Source organism: Pelmatolapia mariae, linkage group LG7 (genome assembly GCF_036321145.2).
Source record: "Pelmatolapia mariae isolate MD_Pm_ZW linkage group LG7, Pm_UMD_F_2, whole genome shotgun sequence".
In the NCBI taxonomy this organism is placed as follows: Eukaryota; Metazoa; Chordata; class Actinopteri; order Cichliformes; family Cichlidae; genus Pelmatolapia; species Pelmatolapia mariae.
The window spans coordinates 1,345,804-1,363,321 of NC_086233.1; the positions used below are offsets into that span (position 1 = coordinate 1,345,804).

Here is a 17,518-nt window from a genome sequence, read left to right on the forward strand (position 1 = left end):
CTCTTTGCAAGGATCCCTCCTTTCTACATGAGCGCCACATCTGCACCACAAACACTGCTTCAATCATCTTCCTCAGGATAAGAATATTCCACACTAAACCGTCCTGTCATTTCCTGTTAGCAGAGTTTTATGTACGGAAAACCCATCAGCCAGGTTTGGCTGCAGTCGAGACAAACCTGCGTAACCGTCCTCTAGTAATTCACAGTGACATTTCTTACAGCGTTATATAATCGCTGGAGGACACAGATTTAAAAGCATTGCTCTGTCAGAGTCCTTTGGAGCCGGTTTGTGACGGATGTTTGGATGACGGCACTCGACTTTCCTTTCCACTCTTCTGTCTCCAGAAGTGCTGGATCTGCATCGTGCTGCACGCCTGCTATTATTCACTCTGACCCACAAATTGTCTGAATAACTTTCAGCACTAATGGTCACCTCGAGGCCTCACCGGCCTGCTGTCTCTGCCCTCATTAATACTGATTATCAGACAGTTCACCCACACAGAGTCGGTGCAGGCGTGACGCTCAGCCGCTCTCTGCGCTGCATTTCTCCCCATCGTGTGACGAACCTCGGCTCATGCTGCAGTCACCGGAGGACGCAGGTTTGTAGAATCGAGAGGATTTTAAAATAGTGGATCAATCACAGAGCAGCTAGAGTCGAGTTGAAAAGCCAAAGCTGTGAGAACATGTTTCATTTGTGTGAATGGATTCAATTCAGTTTATTTATGGAGGTGAGGGGAGGGACAGTATGGCTTCTCTTGCTTGTGGTCCCTAAGTAAATTACTGTAGTTAATTAGACGGACTTTTTCCCAGCAGATCTGCCCAGATGTCCGTCTTCCATCCACCTGCTCCAGGTGTTTGTGCCTGAGTCTTCCCAGGAGCTTTGCTGTCGGGGCCGTTTGCCCCTGGTTGGGTCTACAAAGCCAAATCAGTCCTGGGTGAGGGGCTAGCCTAAGCATAGCTCGCATGAAAGGTGATACTAGTCTGTGGATCAGGGTCCCACACTGGAGCCAGGCCCAGAGGAGCAGCTGGTCATCAGGTTTGCAAAAGGAGATGTACACATCGGTGATGTGCTCTCTTGAAACAAGGACCAGTCAGTGCAATCAAAACACCCCTGAAGGGCAACACAACTGTCTTTTGTCCAGACATTAGTCTGCTTCACACAGGCCTTCTCCCTCCTAATCACAGATCTGTAAGCAGGGAGGAGATGAACAACACTGTGATCCGAAGAACCTAGTGCAGGTCCGGCCACAGACTCATATGCCCCCTTAATTGGTCCATAACACAAATCCAGCGTTTTATTATGCCTTGTAGGACAAGTGACATATTGAAAGAACTTGTTCAGTGATTTCTTAAGATTACAATTGTTAAAATCACCAAGAATAAAAATTAGGAGCATCCGGAGAAAGAGTCTGCAGATTGTGTACCACTTTAAAAATGGCGTCAGCAGCAACTTTAACGTCAGCTTTAGGATGAATGTAAACAACAGTGACAAAAATTTGAGGGAATTCCCTCGGTAAGTAAAACGGCCTGACAGATACTGAGAGGAGCTCGATGTCAGGAAGACACAACTGCTCCCGCACAGTAAAGTTATTACACCAGCCCTGGTTGATATACAAACATAGGGCCGCGGGGCTTTCCAAAATTAGTCTTTGACCGAGTAAACAAATCCTCACCAAGAATTACATCTGTCCGAGCATTACATAAGTCGTACATAGACAAACAGGACCACTGTAAGTAGTTCCTCGCATGTGTAAGTAATTGTCAGTGAGAGTGAATGACTCCCGGTGAATATCGCCAACAACAATAAAAATAAGCTGTAAAAGATCTCCATCTCGGCAAAGAAGAAGAAACGAGTCAAGGAAACAATTCGTTCACTAAAAAATGATAAAATGGTAAATGGCCTGCATTTGTATAGCGCTTTACTCAGTCCCTAAGGACCCCAAAGCGCTTTACACTACATTCAGTCATCCACCCATTCACACACACATTCACACACTGGCAATGGCAAGCTACATTGTAGCCACAGCTGCCCTGGGGCGCACTGACAGAGGCCAGTTAAAGGATCTGCACTAAAAGTTAAAACCACGGTTAAGAACAGAGTTAAAAAGAAAAAGAAAATGTCAGTAAACACCTGCTGCAGGTCGCCACAAGAGCAGCGCCCCTTGGAGCTATCCCTCACCTCCCTCACCTCCCTCACCTCCTCACCTCCCTCAGCTCCCTCACCTCCTCATTGTTCAGCGGCGTGGAGAACTTTACTTCCTCCTGTCTCCTCTGATTGGCTGTCAGGTTCATTTCAATTTAACTTTATTCATATAGCACCAAGTCACAGCAGCAGTTGCCTCCACGTGCTTTATGTGTAAGGTAAAGACCCTACAGTGATACTGAGAAACCCCAACAATCAGGCAACCTCCTATGGTTGGTGGTCGGCGTGCTGCGGGCTGTCCATCTCTGTTGTGTGGTGGAGGTAAAGGTGGAGCCTCACAGTCAGATTCCTCTGAGGTTTGTGTGTTTCACTTATTGCCCCCCTTCTCCTCCTGCCTCGTCCTTAGCTTTGAGTCGTCCTCCTAAACCTGAAATGTTTCCCCAAACATGCAGAACGCTGACAGCTCCGTCTCTACATCGTCCCTTCACATAAATCACATCTGGAGATATGAAATCCATGCAGATCTCTGCCCTGAAGGGTTTCTTTATCTTTACTTGTTTCATAAATGTCCAGATTTCTCCACCCGATGAGCTTAGATCTGTGATCGTCACCACGACTTCAAACTGAGGTTGACACTTGTTCTGTGTTCGCTGAGGTCACCCAGCCACCGTCACACCGATGATAGCGTTCCCTCTTCTCTGACACAAGCCTGTTGTAGGAAATACATTCAGATGTTTTTATGAGCCTCAGCAGCCGACGCGTTTTTGACCACAGGAGTATTCGTAGAGACAGATCATCCATGTGTGCTGGTCACAACACCGAGATCTGACCAGCGCACATGTGGTTTATCTGAACGACACGCAGAGTGTGTTTCACTACAGACGCAGGAGGCTGACGACGCGGCTGAAGGAAGACTCTCCGGCTCGGTGATTCTGATTGGTCTGAGTGTGCCGGTGCCGTGATGCGTTCCCGACCTCAGACTGTTCATCCATCATCGGCCTGCAGCAGCTTTGCGGCCTCAGCAGCAGGACTCAGTGCTGCTGGCGTGCTGATGAAGCTGAGGGTTAATGCGCTCTAAGGGCATTAAAACTGTGGCGTCTGCGCCGGGCTTTACATCAGCGCTGGACTCTCACAGTGTCGTGCACAGTTTGCTCTTCGGCCTGAAAGCAGTACGATGCATAATAATAATAAATCTTCTCCCACTGATTTATGGATCAGCCGCTGAGCTGATGTTTTCATCGTTTGCATGTGAAATCAGTCCGTCTTTCGGCTGTTTTTGACCAGAATGATCAATCTGAGGAAAATTCAGACCTTCGTGTTTTTGCATTAGTCATATGTGAGACTGCATGTTTCCAATATTCAGTTGCGTGTTTGACCTTTTCTGCTCTCAGAGCTTCAGCTTCTGTGGGACTGGCCACCTGCACGGGCTGAAGACGATGGATGGATGGAAACTCTCCTTCTGTGAAATGCTCACCTCTGCTTCACCTCTCCTCCTCTCCTCCCTCCTGTCTTGTTAACATAATATAATCTACGTGTGTCAATCAAATTACCTCCAGATCTCTCATTTTTCATGTGATTATTAAGTTATTCATCCATTTATTTAATAATACTTTATCAATACATATCAGCGATCAGAAAAACAAAATATTAATGCGCTGTCTCGTGTTGTGAGAGGTAATGTCACGGGTCTGGATTATGATGAATTATTCTCTGTTGATCAAAGTAGGAAAAGGAGCATAAAATGAGAAGATGTCAGTGAGAAGTAAGACAAATAAAAGTCGTACAAACTCATTTTGTTTTAAACCCAAGGAGTAAAAGTGGGTTTTCAGACGGGTTTTGAAAGTGTCTGATGTTGGGAGGTCCTGATGTGAAGGAGCAGTTTGTTCCACAGTTTAGGATCAGTCCCAGCAAAGAGCCGAACTCTGTGCTTTAATCTGGACCTCAGGACAGCTTTGACCCGCAGACCTCAGCGATCTTGCAGGAGTGCACCAATTCAAAACATCAGAAAGGTATGAGGGTGCTAACCCGTGCAACGCCTTAAAAACAAATAATAAAATCTTAAAGTCAAATCGAAAACTAGCTGGCAGCCAGTGTAATGATGCCAGTGTGGGAGATATGTGTTCTTGCTTGCGTGTACCAGTTAGTAACTGTGCTGCAGCGTTTTGGACCAGCTGCAGATGGCTAACTGATGGCAGACTGACACCAGAGTAAAGACTATTACAGCAGTCGAGGGGTGAACAGCTCAGAGTCTCTGAAACAGAGAAATGGTTTCACTTTGCAAGTAGCCAAATGTTAGATTAGAGTCAGAGATCACTCCTATGTTCCTCACAAATAACAAATAACTTTATAAAGAAAATACATTTCTAAAGGGCCAAAGTTGCAGTGGTTACAGGGACCAAACACAATCACCTCAGTTTTCTGTTCATTTAAACCAGGGGTAGGCAACTCCAGGCCTCGAGTGCCGGTATCCTGCAGGTTTTAGATCTCACCCTGGGTCAACACACCTGAATCAAATTCATTACCAGGCCTCTGGAGAACTTCAAGACGGCCGTTTATCAATGCCCAAGTACGCGAGTACGTACTCGCGTTCTCGGTGAGTACGTACCCGCCGAGAACGCGAGCACGGACTCGTGGGCCGTTTCTCAATTCTCAAGTACGAGAGCACGGACTCGTGATTTGTACAGTCGGAACACCAGCGTACGTGATGATGTCACAGGTCCGGAGTTTTTACTGCCGTCCCCTCTTAATTTAACTGTGAGTAACATGTTATGAAGCTTAACTTTAATCACAGCCAAACCGGTTTACTCAGGGACAAATAAAACACTGAAATAAACCAAACATTAACATTTAGAAGTGATCTAAGTGACTTATATATCATTTTTAACCTCAGTAGTGAAACCTCTATTAATAAAAATAGTGTACATGTACATACGTGTACATACCTTAATAAAAACAAGCAGGTGAGATGTTAGAACGCTTTTATTTCTATTCTAGTGGACACTCAAATACTATAGACAGCTGCTGGGGTTTCTTTAACCTGAGTAGTGAGAAGTCCGCGAGCGGTTTGGGGGGGGGGGGGTTGGAAACGATGTGCCGGGAGTCCGCTGTTGAGTTTTGGACGAAATGCATTCTGGGATATTTAGCTGTCCCAAGTCCACACCGATGCATGCTCGATAAAACGGGCGGATCGAGAACACATCCGGGACTTTTTCGCGTTCTCGGCGTGATGCGTACTTCGAATTGGAACAGTACTTGGTCTCCGACTGATGACGTATCACGAGTACACGAGAACGCAAGTACGCACAAGTACGCATATTGAGAAACGCCCGACATGTTGAGGAGGTAATTTAGCCATTTGAATCAGCTGTGTTGGATCACGGACATCTAAAACCTGCAGGACACCGGCACTCGAGGCCTGGAGTTGCCTACCCCTGATTTAAACTAATAAAGTTTAAATGTTCCCTTCTTCCATGTTTTCCAGTATTTGCTTTTCCTGGTCCCGTTCCTGTTTGTAATTTTGTTTCCGTGTTGAGTTACTTGTGTTTGGATCTACATCCTGTCGCCACACAGACGCCCGTGACACAGTCATCATGGGTCACTGTTGGCACCCTGCAGACACAGGTGTTGTGCTGTGTCGCTGCTGGATGCAGAGCTGCTCCCACCTGCCTTCGCAGCATCACCTCCTTCGTTATTCACTTATTATTTTCTTTGAGTCTTTTAATAATCCCCCTCTGCTCACACAGCGGTTGTCCTTGCTCTGTGTCTGACCACGTTGGATTTCTTCCACACAAACCCGTCTGTGCAGTAAAATATGAACATAACAAAGTGCACGAGCCTCTAAACATCTTCTTTATGGCCAGCTGACAGACGCGTCTCTGGGAAGCACAACAAAATGTAAATGAGGATATTACTCAGCATACACATCAATGAGAGGGAGAGCCAATCGGCGTGCTGCTGTTTAAGCCTGGTTTTATGCCACAGCGTGACAGATTTGTGGATATTTCCCCCTGTTTTTATAACATCGTTAAAACAATGAGTTTATTTTTCAGTTTCATGAGAACGTGGCGAGCGGGAGTGAATCTGTCACGATGAACATGTTAGAAGCTCTCACAGTCTCTGATTCAGCGTCCTGACTTTGTGAAGTCATCTCACGCAGAAACAGGAAGCGGCTCCTTCTCCGCCTCCTCTTCACCCACGCGCACGCCTTCATCATTTTCCTTAAAAAAACTTCTTATGTCTCTCTTGAAGTGCTTTAGCTGGATAGCCACCACATCAACCTGATGAGCAGCATCAATAACTGGTGAAGGCTGAGACGTTCCTCTGGGCTACAAAGAAATGAAACATGGTGTTTTAATAATCATTTGGTGCTTCAGAAGTGATTAGGATCCAGCAGCTGAAAGCACTTTGCAGTGAGGGATGAGCTGAAGCACAGCAGATGGAGATGGATGAGAGTGCGAGCTTCATGCATCAGTGCGGCGTTAACGAAGCGCTGGTGTTTGTGCATCACTCTGATGAAAGAGCTTCTCCTCGCGCCGTGTTGTGAATATAAAAGCATTGAGACGCCCCGTGGAGGGTTCGGATCGCCAAGGTCACCGAGAGGGGGCGGGGTTCAGTTTGCACAAAGGCTCGAGGGTAACGTGACATGTGTTGGGGTGAAGTTAGCAAACGACTTTGGGCGGGGTGGGCGGAGCTCACATAGAAACATAGAAACAGTAACGTTCTGGAGCTCGCTGCACAAACGTCATCACCATCATTATGTAACAGCACAGTGAGCCAATCAGCTGACATCCTAACGCTGCACGTCTCAACCATAAAACAAATATTCAAATATCTGTTTCATCATCTGCACTTTATTACTGACACAGAGATTTTACGACATTTTTAGACTTTATTTAGAAATACCAATCCATCATTTATGAGGTTTTACATTAAGAACAAACAAGTTATTTAGAAAGTCTGTAGGAGGGATTACGACAGAGACGAGCAGCAGCAGCAGTCACAGGGTAAAGTGAAAAGTACTGAAGCTTACTCATTTAAGGTTAAAGAGTTTAGTTGAGCTTTAGTCTAGTTTCTGTTTCTTCTTTGTCTCCTCATTTATGAGTCTTTCCCTGTCCTCTGTGCAGTCTGTCATGTGTCGTCATGTCTACGTCCCACTATATTTCCTGTTTTATTTTGAAAGTCTTGTGTGTCCATGTTCAGTGTGTTTAGTTGTACTTCCCCTGCGGCGTTCAGGTGCATTTGTGTCAGCTGTGTTTCCCAGGTGTTTCCACTTCCCTCATCACCCTCGGGTCCACACCGGCTGCTCAGCCGTGACAGTTATCACACTACTTTAGGCTGCTCGCCTGTGAAAATGCGTCACCTGATAATGCAGGAAATTGTCTCCAGGGTATTTAAGAGTTTCTTTAGTTTACTCAGGTAAAGTCAGGTGAACGGTGAAAGCACATCTCTGCAGATTACTGTGTTCATCTTTCCCTCGACCCTGACGAGTCTCTTTGTTCTTACTGCAGAAAAACATCCCCGCAGCATGATGCTGCCACCACCATGCTTCCCTGTTGGCCCCGTGATGAGCTCTGCCTGGTTTCCTTCAGACATGATGCTCGGCATTCAATCTCAGTCTCGTCACACCAGAATTTTGTTTCTCGTGCTCCGAGAGTCCTTCAGGTGTCTCTTGGTAAGCTCCAGGTGAGCTGTCATGTGTTTTTTTTACTGAGGAGTGACTTCCATCTGACCACCCTACCAGACAGGCCTGATTGGTGGAGTACTGCAGAAATGTTTGTTCTTCAAGAAGGTTCTCCTCTTTCTAAGGAGCAATGCTGGAGCTCGGTCAGAGTGGCCATTGGGTTCTTGCTCACCTCCCTGATTAAAGCCCTTATCCCCGGCGGTCAGATCTAGGAAGAGTCCTGGTAATTCCAAACTTCTTCCATTCTGGATGACGGAGGCCGCTGTGCTCACTGGGATGTTTTCTGTACTCGTCCCCAAATCTGTGCTCGATACAATCCTGTGTCAGAGGTCTACAGACAGCTCCTTGGACTTCATGGCTTGGTTTGTGCTCCAACATGCAGCTATGGGACCTTATACAGACAAGCCTGTGGCTTCCTAAATCTGTCCAATCAGCCAGATTTAGAAACATCCGACAGATGATCAGTGGAAACAGGATGCACCAAAGGAAAGTCTGTGAAAACTGTCTGGATTCCCTGCATTTCACACAAACAACAGATGAAGAGCCTTTTGTTTGAGGTAATAAGTGGAGACGACTACACACGGGCATCACAAACACATGAAAGAGACGAATGTTCAGTCATCTGGAATAAGTGAGCTCGTTACTCACAATTAAAGTGCTTTTCTCATGTCTCTCCTTTCATGTCCTGTAATCTTCTCAGCTCTTTAGTCACGGACACCTCAGAGGGACTCCACCTGTTCCTCCACCTTTCTGCTTTGATGGCATCCTGTTTACTTTTTCCGTGTTAGCATCCATCCTGTGAAGCGAGCGCTTGGCTGCGTGCGTTATCATCAGCTGTTCACGTGCTCTTTTTTTTCCCAGTATTGAGCTGAATGATGTCAGCTCACGGCGTCAGCAGGTGTTTGATTTCTGCACCTCATTAATGCTGATGATGATGGGACAAACCCACCTTCGTCTGAGGGTTACAGTCAAATCAGTGACTGGATGGAGAGCAGTATATCTGAATTGACTCAGTGAGGGACAGATTGTCAGAGAAATGCTGATTAATGTGCCGTTTCCATAACTGCTGCTGAAATTTAAGGCCTCACAGGGGGGTCTGTGACCCCTGATGACCTCTGTCACAAAGAAGTATGAAAGCTGCATCAAAAACCTCTTTGCGAGAGAGAGAGATCAGTGTTTGTCTGCTGTTTGCTATTATGGGATGAAGTATGCATAGGAAGGTCACAGGTAGGTGAGGCTGTTACCTAACATCACCAGTAATGTTTTGCAATGACCTAAAATAACTCGCTGTGTTTTCCTTCAAACGTTTCATGACACCAGGCGGAAAAATGAAAGTAGTAAACTGAGCGTAACTCGCGCTGACACGTCCTGCTCGCCTCTGCGTTCAATCCAAACACACAGAAACCTCCACAGGCTGACCTCATTAAACTCACAGCGCTGCACTCTGTGTGTGTTTTCATCGCCTCTGATAATGTGCAGCTGTGCTTTCACACACCACTCGCTCCCTTGCTTTGCTTCATGTGATGAAACACTGACGAAGTCGCCTTCGCAGCTCAAACCGACGAGCAAAGTCCAGCTCGATGGCTTAACCGCTGCTGTGCTGATCGTTGCCCCCACCTGAACAGCTTTTTTCCCGTCTGTTTATTTATTTAATTCTTTGTTTGTTTGTTTATGTGGCTTACCCACGTTAATGAAGAACTGCAGAAGTTTCCATCACTTTTATGACATTTTAACTCATTTCCACTCAGGATTCAGGGAGAAACAGAAGGACCGGAGCAGTCTGCGATTTTTTATAGACGCCAGAGACAACAACAAACATTGTGCAGCCCTTTTATTGATCTGTCCAAGGCTTTCAACACAGTACATCATACAATATTAAAGCAAACAGCTGTTTACAGGGTTTTTAGAAAAAAAGCTGTTGAATGGTTTCAAAATGATTTATCAGGCAGAAGAAAGAACTTTCAGCTGGGCGTACCCCAGGGATCCATCCTAGGACCGCTACGAATTATAGACGCATGTGGTCATTTTAAATCCGTTCAAAGATGGGTGTAGCCACCAGCTCCTTGTGATTGACAAGTCATTAGCCAATGAGGATACCCGGGTCGTCCTGATCTTTAATAATCACCAAAACTTACACAATGAACTAAATATTGCATTCAGCAAGACTTCAAACGACTCAGAGACGTGTTTACTGACGTCAAAGATAAAGTGAGCTGACAGCCTTTTTAAAAAATGGTAGACTTTTTTTTTTTTTTTACAACTGGAAGTAATTTTGCAAACCAAAGGAGTCGCCCCCTGCTGGCCGTTAGAAAGAATGCAGGTTTAAGGCACTTCCACATTGTTTCACTTTTTGCTTTATATCAGCTGGACTATGCAAAAGTGCTACAGAAGCACTGTGTTAGTACACATGAAAGGGTCTGATTGATAGCATGGACGATGGCGACTGACAATCGTGAGGTTCAAACTAATCGTTAAAATACAATCAGCTAAAGTTGCACCAAACGTGCCTTCATTTGATGAGATAATCAGAATTTACAACGGTTCAGAGGAAAAAAGTCAGTTTTCTGCAGATATAACTAAACTTTTGACCTTGGATACAAAACATTTGAAAACTACTAACCTATGACATCTCAGCACGCCTACATCAATGAGCCCGTCGATCTTACAACTCACATTCAGAAAGTAATGAACGAACCGAAGCTATTGTAGAATCAGGTCCTGCCTTTCTTCTGAGGCAATGTTATTTGTGTGCATGTGCGTCTTCATTACGTTGGATCATCGTAAACCTTAACGCCCTGAAGGCTGCAAAGACTGCTGTGTTCTTATTTACAAAGCTATTCTCACTCCACGCTGATCTCCATCCGTCAGAAAACTGTGGGAAGTTACCTTCTTCAGCTCTGAGACTTATTTCTTCTAGCTGTCACTAAAGCTCGTGATCATCTTTGAAACGGTCGTTCAAAGTTCAAAGCTCCTTCTGGCTGGAATCAGAGAACTCTCAGGCCAAACCAGTTTAAGGTGATTTTAAGTGACTTGTCCGCAGGTGAAGCCTGAGACCACCGAGACCAGACTCAGAATGAGAAAGCATCCAGATTATTTATCTCACTGGTTAGCTTATGTAATCACTAACCTAATGGAGCTCTGCCAGTTGTCATCAGGACACTTGCAAAAGAAATTCTTGTTCTTGAGATTCAAATGTTGCTGGCAAAATAAACTGTCCGTGTGAGAGGAGAAGTTCAAGTAAAGGCAAAGTTTAACACCTTCAGTCACGACTTCTGATCTCAGCACCCAAACTACTCACTGTTTAACCACCACTGTTAATGATTAGCAGAGCAGCACCTTCAGTAATGCCAACAGTTTGGATAGAAATCCACATTTTTGGGTGTTAAAATGAAGAATATTTAACACAGATCAGCACTACACTACGTGCCGGCCTCCTGGGAGACTGGCCTGAAATCAGAGCACAGAGCAGGTGGAGGCGGCTCAGACGGCAATGTTTCAATATGCTGAGAAGTTTAAGCACGAGTTTTTCTTCTTTTTAAATTATGACACGACCCCAGTTTCTATCTGTAGGAATACATTTACTGCATGCGTTCCTTTTTTAAAACCTCCTCCATGCTTTGGATCTTTGTGGTGGACCGCTTGCTTCATCGGGTCTTCTTTGTTCGTCCCAATACATGAATTTCATCCCACTACTGAATCTCTCTCAGAGTGTTCTGATCTCAGTTTATAGCTGAGGAAGTATAAAACCCCAGACATACTCGTCATGGTTCCTGTTTGAGAAGAGCTTCAGTTACTTTTGGAAGGTTTTAATGTGTCGGCAGAACGTGAAGAACTAACGGCTGTGACTTTACCTCCAAACACGTGTGCCGTCTTATGAAGAGATATCAGCTGTACTTTGAACACGAACAAAAAAGAAAGAGAGAAAAAGAACAAAGTTTGCTTGACTAAAAGAGAAAGTATGAGAGTAGCTTTCTCTCAAGATCGCTCTCAGAGCACAAAACAATGAACGATCAGAAACTTACATCGTCAGAAATCCAATTTTCACGTCCCTGTCCACATTTCACACATTTCCTCTGTTGGAACCTGCAGGCTGTGTGCTACTGCAAATTCTGGCTTTGATGCGACACACAGGGCCAGTATGACAGATCCCAGTAACTCAGTGCTCTCCCTACAGCTGCCTTCATAAGGCAGAGTCATGATTTATGAGCTGGATTGTCATGAGTCTGAAAATTCGTAACACAGTATGAGTTCACACAATAAAACAGGCCTTTAGAAAGCTTCAGATGTGTTTCATACCGCAGGCTTGGTGATAGTTTTGCATTTAAAATCAAATGAACATCAAGTGGGCAGTGTTTAAATAACAAATACTGATCTGATACCAGTACCAGCGTTGGTATTAGTACTATAGATATTTGGATCGATCCGCTCACCTCGCTGCTCTGAAGAGAAACTCTGTTCAAATCTGAGATATGAGCTCAAAAGTCACAGCAGTCGTTTTTCAGGTTCTGTTCACAGCTTTAAACGTCTTTTAAAGGAAGTGACAGAAAGCATCTTTGAAGAACAGGTGTGTGTGGACACGAGCAGAAATCTACCCGAAACACATCTGAGTGGGTAAAGTTCAGGAGTGATCATTCAAACACACGTTTAAACTAAAGATCCACAGTCAGGCCCATATCAGGTTTGACTCGCATCTGAAACCAGGCGGTGTGTTTTTGTCTGTAGTAAAGTCTGAGAGCTTCACTGCATTAGAGTTCAGACATCGGGGGTTAAATGCCTGAAACAAAGTGTGAGACTCAGCCCGGCTTTAGAAATGCTCATGTTTTGATCGGCAACATCAATGATCCCAAGCAGACACCTTGCGTTTGATTCTGAAGCTTTCACATGCTTACTGCTTCACCAGAAAGAGAAGAGTTCACTAACAACAGGTTAAATGAGGCAGCAGAGGTTGTCAGTAACACTGAGCATCATCTCAGTGAGCAGAGGGGCCGAGACAGAGCAAAGAGCCCAACAGGAGTAAATGTTACATTAGAGCCTGTAAACAAGCACATTTGGACTTTTTAGGTTTGATCTGCATGAAATATTGAACGTCACACGCTTCATTTTTATGGTCAATTATGATGAAAATCATTTATTTGAGACTCATGTGTACATGTGAATATGATTTTCCATATTTACGACCAGATCTTCTCTTTCTAGCGCCGTCCCTGCTGGCTGTGATCTACACAGTTAAATTCATGTCACGTCTGTGCCTTTTGTGTGTCTGTTACCTGAAATCAAGATCCAGATTTTAATGTCTCACAGATGCGCTTCAGTATTTTCTGCTCAGGTCCAAAACCTTCCGCGCATTCACAGCGAACGAGGACTTCTAGGACCGGACGGAGCGGAAACACGGACAGAGAGCATGATCCCCGGTTCAGCAGAAAATTTCACACTTCTAAACTCAGGATCCAGTACCTCCCAGCTCCCGTGGGTTCTGAGAGGAAAACATCCTGAGTACTTTTCCGTGTGGAGAGCAGAGGCTGTGCGCGCTGATGGATTCAGACACGAACGCGGAAAATTCTTCTGCTTGTCACAGGTTTTAATTACTGCTGCCGTCACCGGCAAAGGAAACTATCCACACTCTAAAACATATGCGGGGTCACAGAAAGTCCACCTGCGGACATTCAGCGGGAATCAGTGACCACAGCGCGGTCATTTATCAGCGTTTCTGACGTTTCCCCGGTTCCTCTCCATGCACACTGCTGAGATGGAGAGAGAGGAACCGCAAGCGCGCGCCTGTGAGTCATGTGAGCGAGCAAGCAGTCAGTGGACCGGACCCCTCCCCTGCCTGTCCGCGGTCACCAAACAGCAGCGACACTGATGCCAACACTAATGCTTTTATTCTGAAACATGTTTTTAAGGTTTCTTTAGATTTTTTACATTCATGTAGTTACAGAACACTCAGCAGCCACGAGCGCCAAAAACACTCCACAGAAGAACGCGTGAAGCAGCAGAAGCAGCATGACCCTCACCCGACACCCCCCAGCATCAAGTCTGCACAGAGAACTGATTCTGAACACGTCACAGGACAGAGATGGTTCTGTGCGCTTTTACGCACCGCAGCGTATTTACGCACGGTCCCGCTCTCTGTCCACGCCACAGCTTCAGACTGTGAGCGTTTATAAATCCCTTTGATGCAAAGTCACAAAAGTCCCGAGCCGCCCGTCGAGCAAAACACGTCATGTCCACGGCTCTGCAACTCGGCGCGGTCCGTCCATCTCTTCACCTGCGCATCGCGTCCGTGGCGCACTGGTCCGTGAGCACCGACAGGCGGCAGTTCTCCGTCTCCACGTTGTTCAGCGGGATGGCCACCTGCGTGTCATCCGGCTCCGCCCTTACCGTCCCCGAGAACGGCCGCAGGTGGCACGTGCTCGGCCCCGAGGGAGAGGAGATCCTCCAGAAGAGGTCCTTCATTTTCTTCCGGAACTCCCGGCGCATGAGGCAGTACAGCACCGGGTTCAGGCAGCTGTTGGTGTGCGCGAGGCACACGGTCACCGGGTGCACGTAGGTATGCACCATGTAGAAGGTCTTGTCCCAGTTGACCACGTTGAACTTTACCAGCACGCCCCAGAAGGTGATGGCGTGGTTCGGCATCCAGCACACGAAGAACGACAGGACCACGATGGTGACGGACCGCGTGACCCTGGACCTGCGCTTCACCTGGTTGTTGTTCATGCTGCGCAGACGCACGAAGCGCAACAGCAGCAGGTAGCACGCGCTGACGATGAGCATAGGGAACACAAAGGCCACGAGGATCTTCTGCAGGTGGTGCAACGCGAGCCACGCCTGGCCATCCGGGAAGGCGAGCAGGCACAGGCGCTCGCCGGCAACGCTCTTCACCGTGGAGAAGATCGCCGTGGGCAGGGACGCGAGCACCGCGGACAGCCATAGCGCGGCGATAACCCACCGCACCGGGCACACACGCCGCCGAGTCCGGTCCTTCAGCGCCGAGGCCACCGACCAGTAGCGCGTGACGCTCATAGCCGTGAGGAAAAAGACGCTCGCGTACATGTTCATGACGGTGACGGTCAGCACTATCTTACACATGGCGCTGCCGAACGGCCAGCTGAAGTCCAGCGCAGTGTCCACGGCCCAGAACGGCAGCGTGAGCACGAACTGGAAGTCCGTGACAGCCAGGTTGAGGATGAACAGGTTGATGCTGGAGCGCTTCTTCCGGCCGCCGCGCGCCTTCATCAGGAAGAAGACGAGCAAGTTTCCCAACAGCCCCGCGGCGCACACCAGCGAGTACACGGCCGAGATGAGGATGCGCAGCGCCGGGGAGCCGTCCGCGGGCACGTCGATGTCGTCCAGGCTGCTGAAACGGGTCGTACCCGCCGAGGAGCGGTTCCACGCCGCGCTCTGGTTCCACGGCTCCGCCATGAGTGTCACGTCCCGCGCGAGGGCACAAGACGGGGTGCCGGCGCGCCGAGCTGCCCGGAGCTCCTCGTGCGCATGGTCCCGACCGCCGCCGAGGGTAGACTGGCGGGCCGTGTGCGCGCAACGCGCTTTAAATGCTGCTGGTGCCCGCGGAGGCGCGTTCCTGATGGGGGAGAGAGGGGATTAGACAGGGAGAGAGAGAGAGAGAGAGAGAGAGAGAGGCGCTCAGTGTTTTTTTTATTTTTTATTTTTTTTAGTTTTTTTAAAGTTTTTTTTTTTTAGTTTTTTTTAGTTTCCTCCCGAGCAACAAAAACAACTAAAAAAAACCAAAAACTGATGCGCTGTTAGCTGTCAGCAGGTGCACGAGGCTCACGGCGGGGTGACACGCACACACGCACACACACGCGCACGCACACACACACACACACACACACACACACACACACTCTCTCTCTCTATTGGCAGTATATTATTTTCATTGTCCTGAGTTATTAGTTCTTATTCTGAATGCATTATGACAGTAAAACCTCGAGATGAAAATTACTTTAAACTCCTGCTACAGCAGCCAATGTTTTAAGCAGCAATGCAATGAAACATCCTGAGTTATTCTTGTTTTAAGCTAAGATGAGGCGAAGTTTCACTGAGGTTAAAGAAAGAAAGAAAAGAGAAAAGGTTAAAAAGCTCAGTGAGAGGAAAAAAGTCCATCCAGTCTCCGAGCAGAGACACTGACTTCCTCTCCAGCGCGTCTTCTAGGACGAACATGAAATGCGCAGCTGTCGCCGTCTCTCAGCCGACACTTCTTATGAATCAGATTTAATTCATTAAAAGCAGCAGAGCAGCCCAGACCATCACAGCACCACCGCCGTGGCTGCTGCTGGGACGCTCTCTTTATGAAACGCTGTTCGTCTGATGCAGATGTAACGAGACTCAAACGGCCTGCAGGTCTTTGCTGTTGGCTGGTCGGTCCTGGGAAGGTTGAGCACGTGTTTTCTCCATGTGTGGATAACAGCTCTCAAATATGTCTCTGTAACCTTTCAACGGACAGACGTGGTTCCTCCGCTGGTTCTTTAGAAGTCAGTCCTGATGATTTATGAGAAAGTTTTCCAGACACTCATCCCAGTAACATCTTCATAAATATCACATTTTCTGCCTTTCAGCATTTCATGTTTATGGTTTTTAATTAAAGTCAGATAATTTCAGATAATTTACAAATCACTGCATTCTGTTCTAATTTAAATTTCTCAGCTTCCAAACTTTGTCGGCAGAGTTGTACAAACTCGAAATTCATTCATTATTCAGCCTGAATTGATTGGAATAATTATTTGAAACGTTGTTGTGTAAGATGAAGGAGACGGCGTGTTCGATGTGTAAATCTTTGTGTAAATTTGTGTTACTGAATGACTCGATGTCATCCTGTCTGTCCATGTGCTCTGCGCTCCAAGTCCTTCCAAACCTGCCCGTTCCGGGTCCGATGGTTATTGTAACGGGATGATGCAGGACGTGCTCAGCAGCCAATAAAAGCTGCCATAAATAAACCACTTCCTGGCTTACATGCGGTTAAGTGGCTTACTTACCTGACACATGTTCATCAGTTAATGAATCCACGCATAGATAAGATGAAGGTCCAGCGAGCCAGCTGGCACACAGCAACATTTTCCCATCATGCTCCTGTGATGCAGCTGCTCGGTGCCAGCAGGCTTCATCGATTTCACCCCAGAATGTGGGAGCTTTGCTTTTTCCCCCCACACAGGAGGATTTAACAGCAAGGCACAAACACTCAGAGGAACGGCACCAGCTCTGCTGCAGCTTTATTCCAGTGAAAAATCAAGAGAAATGATAATGCAACAGACAGCCACAACAAAGATGGCATTGATCTGATTCTCCATTATTCCATAATATACCTCATGTTAAAAGAAAAGCAGCTGTAATAAGTTAAGACTTGAGACTAACTTCTGACTCCAGAGTTGAATCCCGTGTTTACACCCTCGCCCCACAGTGAGCCTGTTCATTGAACGTTCACCGTTACATGTACATGTGATCGTTTCGTTATTCATATCATGCAGAAAGCCCGGTGTTCTGACAAACAATCCTACTTTTGGCCAAACGTCCTACCGTACGTAGTTTATGCACTGTTGAGTCTGTTTCCACAGGCCCCGCTAGTTTAGAGACTTATTCCTCATGAAGAACGAAAAACAAGACAGAACATCTTCAACCGTTCTTTTACTCGCTAACGAGGGAAGCCTTGGTCAGAACCAGGCGGTGGAGCTTAATGCTCTTCAC

The 17,518-nt window shown here is 46.7% G+C and overlaps 1 protein-coding gene across 1 annotated transcript; it reads right to left on the reverse strand.

Moving 5' to 3' along the window:
* Positions 1-9,636: 9,636 nt before the first annotated feature.
* Positions 9,637-15,328, reverse strand: rxfp3.3b (relaxin family peptide receptor 3.3b). Its single transcript, XM_063477528.1, has one exon. The coding sequence runs from the start codon at positions 15,239-15,241 to the stop codon at positions 14,084-14,086; it is 1,158 nt and encodes a 385-aa protein (XP_063333598.1). The 5' UTR covers positions 15,242-15,328; the 3' UTR covers positions 9,637-14,083.
* Between the last annotated feature and the right edge of the window lie 2,190 nt (positions 15,329-17,518).